Below are 15,647 nucleotides of genomic sequence, written 5' to 3' on the forward strand. Positions count from 1 at the left end.
TCTGCCAGGAGAGGGAAAGAGAGGGACGGGGAGCCTGGATGGATACCCACAGGTGGGGTAGGAGCCATCATCCCACCCCAGCAAGGGAGCAAGGAGGGGTGAGGGGGAAACCAATGTCAACGGGGAGCTCAGAGCATCAGGCAAGGTGAAGCAGGTCCAAGGCAAGGTGGGAACAAGTTTGTGGTCAATGGGCATTACTGGAGAGCAGCATCCCTGCAACACAGCTCCAGCAGGGACCCATAACCCCAGACTGAGCTTAAATGGGCTCCTGGGACCACGGGCAGGGTGCGGGGGGGGGTCCCAGGTGGAGCTGTCCAGGCCATTTGATGCCCCCAAGGCCATGGGAGGCCAGACTCAGGGTGAGGGTCTCTGCCTGACATGCTGAGCTGAGCTAAGCTGGCAGCTCCACCACCACCTTCAGCCCAGCAAAACCTGCTTCTCCAGTGGCCACCGCTCCTGGAGCTCAACCTTGCAGTACCTGGACATGACCCTTGTGACGCCAATGGGAAACATGTATTTATTTATTACGTTATCTCACCTTATAAAATGCATTTTTCTGGGTGATGGCTGGGTGCTCTCCCACCACTGGGTGGCAGTGGGCACACACACACGTACACACATGCACATGCGTGCCCCACGCAGGGGCTGCCTCCGTCCTTGCCGCCCCTTTGGTGACCTGTGCCAGGCGCTGAAGGTGGCCCCGTGTCACATCACCTCTGTGGGTGAACATTGTCATCACCCCGTGCTTCATCCCTAGTGGGGACGTGGGCACTGGGCAGCTTCAGCCTGGCTACATCCTGCTCTGAGGAGGAGAGCATCCCCCAAAAAATGCAGCCCAAAAGTTCAAATTTGAGACCAAAAGTGCTTCTTACCTCCATACTCTGGGTGTGGGCAGCAATCTGGGTCTTGCCTTGACCTCGGGACAAGGGGTGCTTGGCTGGAGAACCCCCCTGTTTGCAAGGCAGCACCCCCCAGAAGAGCCCCAGCTCCCCCCGGAGCTGCCAGGGTCCAGCTGAGCCTGCCAAAACGCAGCCGCACCAGAGGAGCCCTGGAGGTACTTGTAAGACAAGGGATGACATGCTTGATGGGACTTCTTAATTAGATCTCGCTAAACCAAAATGTACCGGGGCTCCCCTGGCAGAACAACGTCAGACAAAACATTAATCATGCTCCAAATAAATAATTAAAACGTCGAGGGTCTTAGAAGGGGGGGACAAGGGGGACAAAAAAACAGGAAAAAATCAAAGGTATCGGCACCAGCCCATAATCCCATAATAAGGAGCACTGCCACAGGGTCCAGTGATGTCCTATCCTTGGAGGGGAGCAGAACTGTGTCCCTAGGGTCACCTGAGCCAGGCAGGACCCGAAATGTTCATCGAAATACAAGCCCAAAGTCCCAGGAGGTGTCAGGATGAAGTTTGGGACCTTGTAACCTCATCCTTGGAGTCATGGGATTACATCCCCGTCTCAGCTTTACGTTAAAACATGTCTTTTCACAACTAGCACCTGTGGACTCAAAGGAGGGATTAAAAAAAATATTATTTCCCCATTGGTTGGCTCATGTTGTGCCTTGGTACATCATCCATGACTTACCTCTGGGACATCATCCACGGTCACCTCTGGGACATCATCCATGGACACCTTTGGGATGCTGGGGGGTCCCCAGATCTTGGGCTGGGGCAGATGCCTGATGCAGCGTGGGAAAAATCTCTTCACCCAGCACTTAGGAAACACTTTGGGGAGAAAACAACAGAAAAAGGCTTGGAAAAGGAAGCTCTCCCTCCCCATCCCCTCTCAGCCAGAGCAGAGACGATTACTCAGTGTAAGCAACTCAGAGCTTAAATTATTCATGGAGACATTTGCATCCAAGAACATGATTGAGGCAGATCTGGTCCTGTCCCTCCCGTCCCCCAGCTCCCCGGCCACACAGGCGAGATGGTGGAAAGGCTCCTCGGGACCACGCAATCCCCATCCTGGCATCAGCCTTGGCCAAAACCTCTGGTGCAAGTTTATGGGGGGAAGAAGAGGAAAAAAGAAGTATGAGGGGCTGCAGGGTATTGGTTTCCCCTGCATGGCCATCAAAGCCACTTGGGTAGCAGCCTCCAGAAACAAACATCACCTCTGCTCTGCTGTCTTCTTCTCTACCTTTCCTACAATGCATTTATTAAAGAGCAAACTTCATTTATTAAAAAGCAAATCCAGGGCTGTGGTGGGATGGGGTTGCTCCCCTGATGAGCTGACAGTCGATGATTAATTTAATACAATGACCGTATTTTTCAGCTTCTGGTTTACCTCCCTGTCAGGCTGCGGTGCTGTGGGGAAACGAGGTGTTTTCTGCCAAGGATGGAGCAACCCCATAGCCCTCGGACATGGCCACCAAGAGATGATGCTGCTCACCCAGAAGATGATGGGCACCTAGGAAGACTCGCTGGTGAGCAGCATCCCAGACCTTCTTCCTCCTCCCAGCCCTTCCCCAGCACCATCACCTAGGTACAAGGCTCACTGCGGATGAAGGACTCCACCAAAACCCGCTTTATTACGTTAATATTTGCTGGTAATGAAGCTAGCTAGCACTTAGAGCTCCAATCAAATTAGGAAAGCTATAATGAACAAGAAGTGGTGCATTAATTCATTAGCAGGGAATTACGCTAAATTATCTCAGCAAATACAGCAAAACTTTAATTTACTAGCGGTGTTTTCAAATGGCTTTTGCTCCTTTGTCTCCATTTACACCATGGCGCATTTTTTTCTGGCAGCAAAAAACACAAGAAGTGAATTAACCGCAGCTCCTTAGGGAGATGCTTTTGTCTCTGAGATGGGAAATAAATTCCCGTAAGAGATACCAGAAGTTTTCCTTTTCAGCTCCTTCTCCAGGTCTACCCGGGGAAAATGGATATTATTTACAATAAACAACTGAAGTGCTCAGGAAACACCTTTGCAAAGGTCACTGCAGCATCCCAAAGCTTAGAATAACGTTCTGCTTTGCTGATCACCACAGAAAGGGGAAAAGGAGGGAAAACAAATAATAATAAAGTGTAGCAATTTCCTTGCACATACACAGCCAGGGCATTAATAATGTACGTCTTGGGGAAATTACCTGATAGTCAGCTGCCAGTTTGTACATACTTAATGCATAACGTTGGGCATAAAAAACGCAATGTCCTCTTTAATATCCACAGACCTGTGCAGATACGGGGGGCTGAGAAAGGACACAACTCATGTCACGTCCTCAGCCTGACACGACTCGAGAAACAGATCCCTGGGCCCTTCTCATCTAAGCGCATCACACCTGGAGTGGTCCTCACTTGCAAGAGCCAGCCCCACATAATGTCAACAATGGAAAAGCCCCTCTTGCAGGTCCCCTCTCCCCACACCTCTTAGCTTTAAAAAGAAAAAGTAGAAGATAACTTCTACTAAGTTCTCCTACTAAGATAACTTCTACTAAGGGGTAATGGTTTTAAATTGGAAGAGGGGAGATTTAGATTAGATATTAGGAAGAAATTCTTTACTGTGAGGGTGGTGAAGCACTGGAACAGGTTGCCCAGGGAAGTTGTGGCTGCCCCTCCCTGGTGGGGTTCAAGGCCAGGCTGGATGGGGCTTTGAGCAACCTGCTCTAGTGGAGGTGTCCCTGCCCATGGCAGGGGGGTTGGAACTTGATGATCTTTAAGGTCCCTTCCAACTCTAACCATTCTATGATTTTAAAAACACCAGAAGGTATTTTTCCTAGGTGGTTTTGGTTTTTTTCAGTAAAAGGAATATTTATTTTTAATGAGCTTCCCATGTACTCACACAGCTCCAGGAGCTGCTGATGCAGGAACACTTCCGCAGCAGGAGAGCACAGGTAAAGCCCCTGAGCCGGGGGTCAAAGCCCAACCGAAAGAAAAAGCAGGGCAAGGTCCAGAAGACATCTGGGGCAGAAAGAGGACCCTTGGGACATCAGGGAGCTTATTCACAAGGGTAAAACGAGGGTGGAAAGGAGCCCGTTGCACCACCACAGGGCATGGGTGCCTGTAGCCTCCTATTTGAATGACCAGGTCTGCAACAATACACATGCAGCATTTAAGGCAGGAGAGCTTTGGGCTTGGAGAAAAGAAAAAAAAAAAAAAAAAAAAAAAAAGCAATAAACAAGGCTGGAAAATCTTTGGGCTGCACAGATGTACCTTCCTGCAGCTGCAGGGCTCCAGGAACCAGGTTTTATTTGTGTTTAATTGCAAGTCAGGCAGCTCAGGGATAATAGGGGAGGCTTCTTCCTTTCAAAACTGGAAAACAACCCCCTGAAATGACACCCTGGTCTAAGCGACCTGGAGTTTTCAATCAGATTTGGAAATTTCAGTTGCCTTATTGTTTGTTGTTTTTTTTTTAAAGCTATCTACCTTACAGACCAGGAATCCTTCACAGAATGGTCTCTCCTGCTGGGTGGCAGCGCCACGAAGGGGATAGTCCCATGGGATGCACTCAAGCACCTCAAGGCTTGCCATGTCAAATACCCTGCTTAAAAATAAACTGCAGCCCCTTGTGAACATACCCAGCAGATGTAAAATTGCCGCAAGAAGTACCTGATCGTTCTCCTGCATGATAAATTATTTTTCTTTTAATTAATACCTTGAAGGCCACTTATAAGCCTATCACCAACATCTCCATATAACTGGTGGCTTGGAGGGAGCTGGAGACACACATGAATAACCGCAGTGCATCCTCGTTCATGTTATTAATTCCCGCAAATTGATTGCTCTGCCAGCATCTTACAGCTTTCTAATTAAGTCTTTGCTGAGGCGCTCCTGCGTGCGAGGGAAAGGAACGCTGGAGGAGTCCAGAAGCAGCAGTTATGGGACTGGGGCCGATGGGGTTCACAGCTGGGGAAGAGCATCACGTGCCGGGCACTGCCTCTCTTCACCCACCAAGAATGTCACCTACAGGAGGTCTCACAGCCCTTGGGGACAAGAGAGTGGCACCTGGCACTGCCCAGCTCTTAAGAGCCTCCAGTGCCAAATTCCTGCCTGGTCTCTTAGTTGTATAAACCCTCCATCACCCTTCCCGAGACACCTTTGCCTCCCCAGCTCCTTAATCTAACTGCGGCAATCCTGGCTTTGGGAGTCTCAGCTTGGGGCTGGAGTTCTGGGAACATTCTCCACCAAATCCTTCTCCTCCTTGGCCTTCCTATTAGATTTTTATCCTGGTAGATTTTGGGTTCAAAAAAGGCTCAGGCTGAGGGATTAGTGCTAATAGGATTGGATCCCACAGTGCTTGGAGCCCAAAACTCAGCCAGATTTCCTCCCCATCTCCTAACCTGGATGCTGAAGCCCTTAGAGGGGAGAGGAGAAGTCCTGTGCTGATGGTTACCTCCATAGAGCCTGCACCAGAGGAGGTCACAAGCCCACAGCCTGAATTAAGAAGAAAGAGCCACAAAGCTTGGAGTGTTTATTAAGCTCCTCATGGGTCTGGGAAGGGAGGTGGTGATGGCAGCATGTGTTGGGATTTCACAGCTGGAAGAGCTTGCAGAAGATGTGACACCCAGAGGAGCACAGTCTCAGTCAAACCCCAGCAGCACAGGACAACAGTGACGAGAGCAGCAAGTGGCAGTTTACTTCAGAAGGTGGGAAGAAAGTGACTTTATAGATGAATGAGGAGCCTCAAGACAGATGGTTGAGAGCATCATTCACGTGGGGCTGCCTGTAAAGGACAACCTCCAGTTCCCATCCAGGGGACAGGGTTTCTGTGCCCTTGGGAGGAGCACCAACGACCTTCTGGAAGTCTAGCACCACAGCCTGGCCACACACTCATCCCATCCTCACAGTGCATGGCACCTTGTCAAGGTGAAAATCAAGCAAAAAATTGACTTTAATCTTCTGTAGCTCCTTCAGGAAGTAGCTTGTGCATTAAACATAAAGGCTGACAGCTTGATCCGGGAAGATTTTAGCCAAAAAAAACCCCCACACAAACTTACATGGCTGCCTCACTTTTCCACCTGATTATGTCAGCTCAGCCACTGAATTCATTGAACAAAGAAACAGGAAACGTTTGCCCTAAGCACATCATCCCTGGGCTTTCAAACTGAGCTTGCCCAGGGAGGGGGGCTCCTGCTCCACACCCAGTCGAGCCCCCAGAGCACAAGTGCTGGACTGGTCTCTGGGTGTCAGGGAAGGCTCCTTTGCAGAGCTGGAGCCACAAAACCCCAGCTTTGTTGGGGTGTGTTGTAATGAGAACCAGCATCACTAGATCACAATCCAACAGCCAGGGGATGGGCAGCCTGAGAGAGCTGTTTCCAGCCTTCAGCTGCCAAATTTAGGTAACGCCTTTAGAAGCAGCAGTTTTTTTTTAAGAAGGCAAAAGCAAAGGACCAAACATGTGAGAGCTACTGTCACCACTCTGAGCCAAAGGCTGTTGCAAGCATCAGGTCATTGACTTCTCCCAGGATATTGAAAGCAAAAACATGAGGCATAAGGTCACTCAAAGCAGAAGGATGGAGAGGAGACAACAGCCTTGGGGATTCTCCCTGCAAAGCACAGGAGAGTCACTAGCACCAACCAAGGCCCAGTTGTGCTTCAAGGAACCTGACCCCATCGCTGTGCTCACCCAGGAGTACAGGGTCCTGCACTCCATGAAATAAGTCAAATACTTCACCTTATACCATGTAGATAATCTTTACACCAGGTAGCACCTCGGAGCACATAGCCCTCCAGCCATGGGATAAGAAAATCCCACAGCCTCCAGGTTGGCCTAGAGGTGACCATCGCTCCCAGGGTGTCCTCTGGGGCATGGGGCTGCAAGTGGCACACAACCCAGGGCAAGAAACTTATTTTGAGGAACATCTGCGTTACTCAAACTCTTGAGAAGTGCCACTGGTGCTAAACTCACCACATCAGGAAAAGAGAACCCAAGAGTTCATACCCAGCTTGAATCCCACCAGGCAGAAGACAGCTCAAGCTTAAGCCAAGAGGTGAGAACAAGCCTATGCTGTGCAGGAGGGAAAGCCACAGACAAGAAGAGTGATTTCACAGAGCCTTAAGGCTTGTCCTATGCATATTGACTCCATGCAAGTATGATGAGGACTCCGGGGCCCCATGGTGCAGCTCCTCCAGCACACCAGGGATAGAGTCCCCAAGGCTGCTGCAAAGAGAGGTGATGACAAACTAGGTCATATATCCAGATCTACTGAATACCCACCATTTAGGTTTCAAAAAAGGTCTGTTGAGAGTGGGTAGACCGGTAGTTTTCCCTATTTATCCTCTAACTGGGGAAAGTTTACTGGCTTACCTGGAAGACAGTGCATGAGCACAGCCCCAGCTCCCACCTGAGCAAACCCTGACTGCTGTCCCTCCACCCCACTGAGGACACAAGGGAATGAAAGAAACATTGCTCTTTATTACAGTTGGGCATTTACAGAGACACTCCGGGAGGGCAGCTACATCGTCTGCACCCAAGAAACACAGCAAGAGCGGTCAAGGTCAACACAGCAGCTGCTGTGAGCACAGCAACTTGGACCAGCACAGGAAGTCCTTCAGCAGCACCTGGAAGAGGAGAAAAACCCCACTTATTTCACATTCAGTGATTTTCCACCATCCATCAGCGGAAGAGCTCACAGGCAGCTTTGGGAAGAAAACCCTCAGAGTGTCTTCTGGTGATCATACTGGAAAGTCTAAGTCCAGCCGGGAAATCAGGGGGGATTCATGACTAGATCAACCTGGAGTCACCTTCAGTAGACACCTGAAGGCACCTCAAGTCAAACCAAACAAGACAGACCACATACCATGTGGGGTCTTCCCTGCTGGGGCAAGACCCCCCGAAGAACTCCACAATCCCTGAGCCGGATCAAGGATCACTAGTGGTCCAAGCGAGACTTCAGCCTCTGCCGCCATCGAGGACCCACCTGACAAGAGATGGACAGGAATGAGTTCACAGGGGAGAGAACTCCTGCTTCCCCCGGATTTCAGGGCTCACAGGAAGGCAGACCCTGCCAGAGCAGCTTTCTGGTGGCTTCAAGCAGAAGGACACACAGACTCTGGTACTTGAACAAGGACACTGGAGAAGAGCTTGGTTTCTCCTTCAGAGGAGATGCATCTGCTAAAGATCTGCCAGCACCTTGGCCATCCCAGCCTGGAGGGTCACCCTGCCCCAGGGGGACAGCGTGGACACACAGAGCCTTACTTTGCTTGGAAGGGATGTCTCTCTTCAAGCGCCTCCCGGGCCATCCAGCTGGAGGGTGGATTCTCCGGGAGGATCCTCCATGCGATGGACAGTTGCCTGTCTCACAGCAGCTGCAGATGTCTCCAGTACCCTCCACTGGAGCCCAGCTGAAAGGGAATCACCCGTAAGCCCTCTTCTCCAGGCTGGTCCCCTCCCTACCTGCACCAGCTACTCACAGGCTGCTGGCTTTGTTGAAGGAACAGGCCTTGTTCAAGGCAGTTGGGGCTTGGTCAGCTGGGGAGACCTTCAGGTGGCAGGTGATATAGATCTGGAAGGGACAGGAGACCCACATCCAAGGTTCAGTAAGTCTGTCCAAGCAGAACAGCACGGCTTCTGGACATGCTGGGGCAGCAGGGGCAGGCACCACGTCTCACCAAGTTCCTGTCATCTCCAGCAAACCTGAAGGCATCCACTGTGAACCGCAGCGTGTCCTGCCTCAGCCTTGGAGAGATGAAGGCTGAGGAGCTGTCATCTGATCTCCCATCCACCAAGCACCTGCACCAGGGCCACAAGAGTCAGGGGCATCCCAGACACCTCCAGCAGCACCCCCAAGACCCCACCGCACCCCTTACCCGCTGAGCTCAATCAAGGCATATCGTGGAGAGGAGGTCCTGTCGGGACTCAGGGTAGCCACACAGTCATCCACAAAGAGCCTCAGGGGTACATGGCCCCCAGAAGCCACATCAGCCTGCAGGTGCAGGCTTTCCCCCAGCTGGAAGCCATTGGAGAGTCTCTCAGTGCTCCAATCATCTGGAAGGAAGAGTCAAGGCCACAGGTCACTTTGGACAAAAGCACATGGCCCTCCCAACCCCCCTCCCACAGGGCACCTCTTCACTTAGCAGCAACCCCATGTCTCCCTCCTGCAAGGTTTGATTGGAGCCCACATCACAGCTCTCTTTGGCTGCTCCACCCGTGGCCCAGACCCAGCAGGAGCAGGGACCCGAGGGAAACGGGGCTCTGGGGGCTGCACCCACCGGTCATGAGGCGCAGGGAGAACGTCAGCCTCTCCTCTGCCAACAGGGTGGAGCGGAAGGGAGCCCACGTGGGCCGGACACCATTGCTGCTCACATTGCTCCTCCTAAAGGGAAGAGACAAGCCTTAACACGGATGCCACCAATCACCTCGGGTCCACAGGAGCAGAGACACAGCCCCCACTTCCTCACCTGGGATAGTGACACTCAAGAGCAACCACAGCTGGGTTGGTCCTTACAATCACCAGGTTGCCAGAAGGAGTAGGTTTGTAGGACAAACTTGTTTTGTAGATCAAGGAGTCAGGGGTCATCTGGAAGGAAGGTTTGGGAGAGCTCCAAGTCAACCAGAACCTCAGCACCAGCAGCCACCCACCACTGACTGCGCCAGGACACAGAGGCCCATCAGCTCCCAAGGCTGTCTTCCACATTCCCAATCCAGCACGTACAGGGTGCCATGAAGCTTGGATGGCATCCCAACGAGGTGCCAGTCCTGGAGGAAGTCAGGCTCAAGGACCTGGGCACTCCAGCAAGCACCCGCATCAGGTGGGCAGGGGCTGTAGGACAGGAGGTCCTCAAGCCTCCTCCCCCACCTCAACTGGGGAAACCAGCTCCAGGCAGCCCTTCTCCTCTCCTGATCAGGAGGTCACCAAGTTCCCAGCAAGCCCCTTGCCCAACTCCCCCAGGGACACTCACTGCAACCGCTGCCCAGCTCTCCCATGGTCTCATGCATCCAGCTGCATCCCTCCCAACCCTGAAACCACTACAAGCCTTGCTGGCTCTTGCGTGTGCACCTCACCTAGGGCTTGAGGGTAGGACCCACACTCCAAAGACCAGCTCTCCTATGGCCACACCACCCCTGCCTGGAGACTTGCTGCAACCGGGTGAGCCCCTCTCCACCCCAAATCCCAACATCACTTTTACCAAGTCATTTCTAGGACCAAGACCTTCGCCAAGAGGAATTGGGCAGCGTGACAGCACGCTGCTCTTCAGCCATTCCCACTTACCCACCCAGCGCTGGTCAAAACCCAGAGGAAGGGCCGTTCCCCGCACACCATCACCAGGGATGGAGCAGGCCCTCAGCCCAGCATCCCACCTCACCTGCAGGCTGCTGCCACACTCGTGCAGCCCAGCCACAAAGGTCACCGTGCTCTCAGCAGCACCCTGGGCCACCGGCAAGCAGGCAGCTGAGCCCAGGGTCAGGTCCCCAGCCTTCACCAGGTGTCCTGTGCCAAAGAGGTCCCTGTGCACCGTGACCACCACCTGCGCCTCCTGGCACTCAACGGCCACAGGGTGCAGCGGAGCCGCAGCCTGGAGCTGGGAGACATCCACCCATGCCCAGGGAGAGGGCCGGGAGAAGGAAGGCACACGCGGACGGCTCCAGGAGGAGTCCCCCCGCACCTCCAAGACACCCGAGCCCCTTGGAGGGAAACGCCAGGGGCTGGAAGACACAGCCTCAGCCAGCACCCAGCAGAACACAGCAAACCCCAGCCTGCCTCCAGGCCCCATCCTGAACACAGCAAAACCAGCTCATGGAGAAAAGGCTCCTCAGGAGACTTTTATAGCAGCCCCCAGCAGCCCAGCCCAGACGGGGCACACCTGGGGGCTGCAGGCATGGCCACCACCCAACCAGCAGCAGCCTGGGACAACGGGACCCAGCTGGGACCAGCCCTCCCTCTCAGGCTGTGCAGGGTGATTTCCCTGGAGCTGCACCTGGAAATTCACTGGAGCTGCACCTGAAAATTTCCTGGAGCAGTTTCTCCCATGTCCCCCTGGCTTGCCTCTTTGGCCTGGCATCAGCCCTTGACACCTCGGTGGCCAACTGGCCACAAGACCTCTGCTCTTGTCCCTCGTACCTCTGCCTGTGTCCTTCTTCCTCTGTGACACGGAGCCAGTTTTGGCCACCAACATGGCAAGGGCTCAGCCAGGCTCCCACAAGCATTTCTCCACTGGTCTCCACCACATCATCATCAATTCCCCAAGCCCAGGTCCTACAGCAGCACTCGAGGTGGCACCTTCAGAGATGGAGAGGACCTGAACTGCAAAACCCACCTGGGCTGTGGCCCGTGTTTGTTGGCAATGTGTCCCTGCTGGATTTCATGGGTATCTGCGCTGGGTAATTGCATATGGAGTAATGAAGGCATCAGAACCGGCTTATTTGCATAGAAAGCAGAGGTGCAAAAGCCGATCTTCCCATAATAGCAGCTGATAAGTGAACGGCAGGCATCATCAAGAGATTAATTGGCCCTCGTGTGCTAATTATGCTAACTGGCACAGCTGCTGGTGTGTACAGTACCATGACTAATGGCTCTACATCACTGAGCTGCATGAAGAGGTTGGGGGTCACTCAAAGCTGCTTGTCGTGGTGACAGAGCCCGGTGAGGGGGGTTCCCTGGACACGGTAGCAATGCCCTGCACACACCCGGTGAGGACAAACGAGCCGGGAGGGGGGTTTCAGCCCTGGTGCTTGTATTCCTCATGTGTTTCTACTGGTGCTTTACATGGGTGCCCGTGGAAGTGGGGTCTCCTGGCTGAAGCACCTTCCCCCTGGTCTGCTAGGACCTGCAGGAGGGGTTCGGGGTGGGGTGACTTGACCCGTTTGCTCTTCGAGGAGACCACAGCCATGAGCTGCATGAGCAAAGCTCCCACCAAGACCGAGGGCGTGAACCAAAATTCCTGGTGGGATCCCCTTCCCTTGCTGGCCCGTGCATCAGTCATTCCCTCCCCAAAGCATCAATAACGTCACACGCACGCACACCATCCTCCTCTGGCGTGATCTCTCTGTCCCAGCCTTGCCCCTTATATTTTTATGAGTGATGAATAAATGATACAACAAGAAAAACCTCTCTGGCAGCTCAAGCCCTCTTGATTAATTCAGCAAGCCCTCAGTCATCTCCAAACCCAGATCATCCCTGGGCTAGTAGCCGGGGGGGGGGGGATTACCCCTCAAGCTGGGTTTGCCCAGGGGGACTCCTGCAGCCAAAGGCATCCAGGAGAACGGGAGGTGATGCCCGTGATGCCCACAACCCAATCGCCCGGCCCAGCAGCAGGACATGGCACTGAAGGTCCGGGGGTTCATTCACCCAACCTCCTGCAAACCACCTCCACGAGGAACCGCCTCTACGCGGATGGGTGCCTGCACCCCACGCACCTCGGCTACTGCTCCAAAGGAAGAGGCGCAGCTCATCTACAAACCCAAGGAGCCACCAACAGCCCCAGCCCCGTGTCTCACCCCAACACAGCCCAAAGCCGCTCTGCTCAAAGGTGTGTTTCTCACACCTTGCAATAGCCCCAGCCCAAGGCTGGCAGGTCAAAGCACCGGCAGCACGATGGGGTGAAATTAAGTCAGGCATGTGCGATGAAACAGGGACGGGAGAATCACTGGCCTTAAAAGTCTGAACCTGTTGGGTGGGGAACAGCTTTTATTCTTGTTTGGGTGCAAAGGAGATCAACAGGCAGCAAAAAAACCCCGTCCCATCCACCACGTCCCGGCTCTTGCGCCGCAGCCAGTGCCGCATCCATCACTGTAATCTGTATTTAAGAGCTCTGAAGGAATAGCCCTCCCCATCTGCAGGGCCCTCTGGCTACAGTTTTCCTCCGGGAAGGAAGGACACTGGGAGGCACCTCCTCTTTGCCGTAGGACTCTGTCCTTCCCTGGTCTAACAGGAGCTCGGGGGCTTCACTGAGCCCCTGCCAGAAGGGGAAGGCCAACGGTTGCGTACGCCCCATCCATGCTCCTTGGAAAGCCTGCGCTTGAGCAGGACGAGTCCCACGGTGGAAGTCTTCTACCCATGCTGGAGAAAACAAATCCTATCCACCCCTTGGGATGAGTCTCCGCAATTTTATATTTTTATATACAACTTCATCGCTTGAGAGGAGAAAAATCATTTCTCTGTCGGGCACGGAAAAGAACCGCACTCCCAGCACATTTTCTCTGCATGGCTCATCCAAAGGCATCCCTTTATTTGCCAGGGTCCGTTTTCACCGGAGTGTTAAATACTGTATTAACAGGGGAACTGATTACTTCTCTGGCAGTAGTTACAGCCACCTCTCCTTACCCGAGACAGCACACGCTTCTCTAAGGCTCATTAAGCAACACCAACCTCTCGTCGCCGCTCCCCGAGAAAACGATGCTCTCACCGAGCCTGCAGCTCAGCCGCTCAGAACCCGCTTGCCAAAGCGTGGCCAAGGGCGGGTTCTCTCACCCACCACGAGGAACGATGGTAAAACGACACCGAAATGCCTCCCCAGCGTAAAATGACATGGGAACGTCACCCCAGTTGCCTCGGCCCCGCACCACGCTTCGGCTGCGCATCCCAAAGAGAAACAAACCCCGCTTGGTTGGTGCAGGAAAAGAGGGGAAGTGGAGTTTGAAAACGATATCGCTCATTAATTTTCCTGGCTGGAGACAACTTCATAATGCCAGGTAGGGGTTTTTTTGAGCAACATCACCGTTTCGTTTCAAATCTCCCTCAAACGACTTCTGAGTCACCGCGATAAATACTCCCCGCTCTTCCTTTCTGCTTCAGATCCCTTATAACTGCTGATGGATAAATTGCTCGAGTTACCCGGGATAAATGATGCTGGACAGCCACATCTGTAATTAAAGTGTCTCTCAGCCCTTCCCTTAACTCTGACTTAGCGGGACCAGGTGCCTTGTAGGTGAAGATCAAGCACGAGACCATCCGAGGAACCTGAAAGTGCACAAGTCCACGAGACCTGAGGGAATCCATCTGCGGGTTCAGAGGGAACTGGCAAATGAGGGTGCTCAGCAGCTTTCCATTATATTTGAAAAGTCGTGGCAGTCAGGTGAAATTCCCACTGACTGGAAAAGGGGAAACATAACCCCCATTTTCAAAAAAGGAAAAAAATCTAAGACCCAGGGAACTACAGGAATCCGTGTCCAGCAAGATCATGGAGCAGATCCTCCTGCAAACTCTCCTAAGGCACATGGAAAACAAGGAAGTGATCAGGGACAATCAACACGGCTTCACGGAGGGCAAGTCATGCCTGACAAATTTGGTGGCCCTTTCTGACAGGGTTACAGCATCAGTGGAGAAGGGGAGAGCAACAGACATCATCTACCTGGATTTGTGCAAAGCATTTGACACAGACCCACACAACATCCTGGTCTTTAAATTGGAGAGCCACAGATCTGATGGATGGCTGCACTCAAAGGGTTGAGGTCAATGACTCAATGTCCAAGTGGAAGCCAGTGACGAGTGGTGTTCTTCAGGGGTCAGTACTGGGACCGGTGCTGTTCAACATCTTTGTTGGTGACATGGACAGTGGGAATCAAGGGCACCCTCAGCAAGCTTCCCAAGAACACCAAGCTGTGTGGTGTGGTCGATGCGCTGGAGGGAAGGGATGCCATCCAGAGGGACCTGGACAGGCTGGAGAGGTCGGCCTGTGCAAACCTCATGAATTTTAACAAGGCCAAATGCAAGGTCCTGCACCTGGGTCACAGCAAGCCCAGGCACAAATACAGGTTGGGCAGAGAATGGCTGGAGAGCAGCCCAGAGAAGAAGGACTTGGGGATGGTGGTGAATGAGAAGCTCAACATGAACCAGCAACGTGCACTTGCAGCCCAGAAAACCAACCCCATTCTGGGCTGCATCAAAAGAAGTGTGGGCAGCAGGGCCAGGGAGGGGATTCTGCCCCTCTGCTCCACTGTGGGGAGATCCCATCTGTACTGGGCCCGGCGCAACAGAAGGACATGGACCTGTTGGAGGGGGTCTAGAGGAGGCCACAGAGACGCTGCGAGGACTGGAGGCTCTCCGCTGTGATGAGAGAGTGAGAGAGTTGGGGGTGTTCAGCCTGGAGAAGAGAAGGCTCCAGGGAGACCTTCAAGCCCCTTCCAGTCCCTAAAGGGGCTCCAGGAAAGCTGGGGAGGGACTCTAGCGATAGAACAAGGCATAAGAGCTTCAAACTGCAAGAGAGTAGATTTAAACTAGACATTAGGGAGAAATTCTTTGCTGCGAGGGTGGTGAGACCCCAGCCCAGGTTGCCCAGAGAAGCTGCGGCTGCCCCATCCCTGGAAAGGTTCAAGGCCAGGCTGGACAGGGCTTGGAGCAACCTGGTCTGGTGGGAGGTGTCCCTGCCCAGGGCAGGGGGGTTGGAACGGGATGATCTCTAAGGTCCCCTCCAACTCAAACCATTCTATGATTGAGAACTCCTTGCCCTCAGGCACAGCCCTGCCTGCCGAGTACACAACACACAGGGAGCCTCAGCAGCAGCACTGGACCTTTAGAAGGTCCTTCTGCAGAGACACACTTGCCATCTCCAAGTGCTGTGGCTTAGGAGATGCTTTACAGGTGGCAACACCTCTCCACATTTCCCCAGAGCTTTCAGCCACTCCAGGAGATGGCTTAGGTGAAGGATGCTGCATGAGCACAGCCCCAGCTCCCACCTGAGCAAACCCTGACTGCTGTCCCTCCACCCCACTGAGGACACAAGGGAATGAAAGAAACATTGCTCTTTATTACAGTTGGGCAT

General features: G+C 53.3%; 1 protein-coding gene across 1 annotated transcript; it reads right to left on the reverse strand.

Moving 5' to 3' along the window:
- Positions 1–7,377: 7,377 nt before the first annotated feature.
- On the reverse strand, positions 7,378–10,661 carry LOC141470102 (zona pellucida sperm-binding protein 3-like). Its single transcript, XM_074156030.1, has 9 exons — positions 10,254–10,661; positions 9,348–9,466; positions 9,159–9,262; positions 8,757–8,934; positions 8,559–8,679; positions 8,361–8,452; positions 8,146–8,291; positions 7,748–7,867; positions 7,378–7,508 (listed from the first exon to the last, which is right to left on the reverse strand). Exons 1-9 carry the CDS (start codon positions 10,659–10,661, stop codon positions 7,378–7,380), a joined length of 1,419 nt encoding a protein of 472 aa, XP_074012131.1.
- Positions 10,662–15,647: the final 4,986 nt, after the last annotated feature.

The sequence above is a fragment of the Numenius arquata genome, chromosome 11, assembly GCF_964106895.1.
Source record: "Numenius arquata chromosome 11, bNumArq3.hap1.1, whole genome shotgun sequence".
NCBI classification, from domain to species: Eukaryota; Metazoa; Chordata; class Aves; order Charadriiformes; family Scolopacidae; genus Numenius; species Numenius arquata.

Bases quoted from the DNA above. Each gene is read 5' to 3' on its own strand.
- LOC141470102 (XM_074156030.1), bottom strand. From the start codon at position 10,661: ATGGGGCCTGGAGGCAGGCTGGGGTTTGCTGTGTTCTGCTGGGTGCTG. The intron at 8,292-8,360 runs GTGAGTAGCTGG...ATTCCCTTTCAG, and splicing joins TTCAACAAAGCCAGCAGCCT to CTGGGCTCCAGTGGAGGGTA. The intron at 7,509-7,747 runs GTATGTGGTCTG...CTCCTCTTCCAG, and splicing joins AGCAGGGAAGACCCCACATG to GTGCTGCTGAAGGACTTCCT.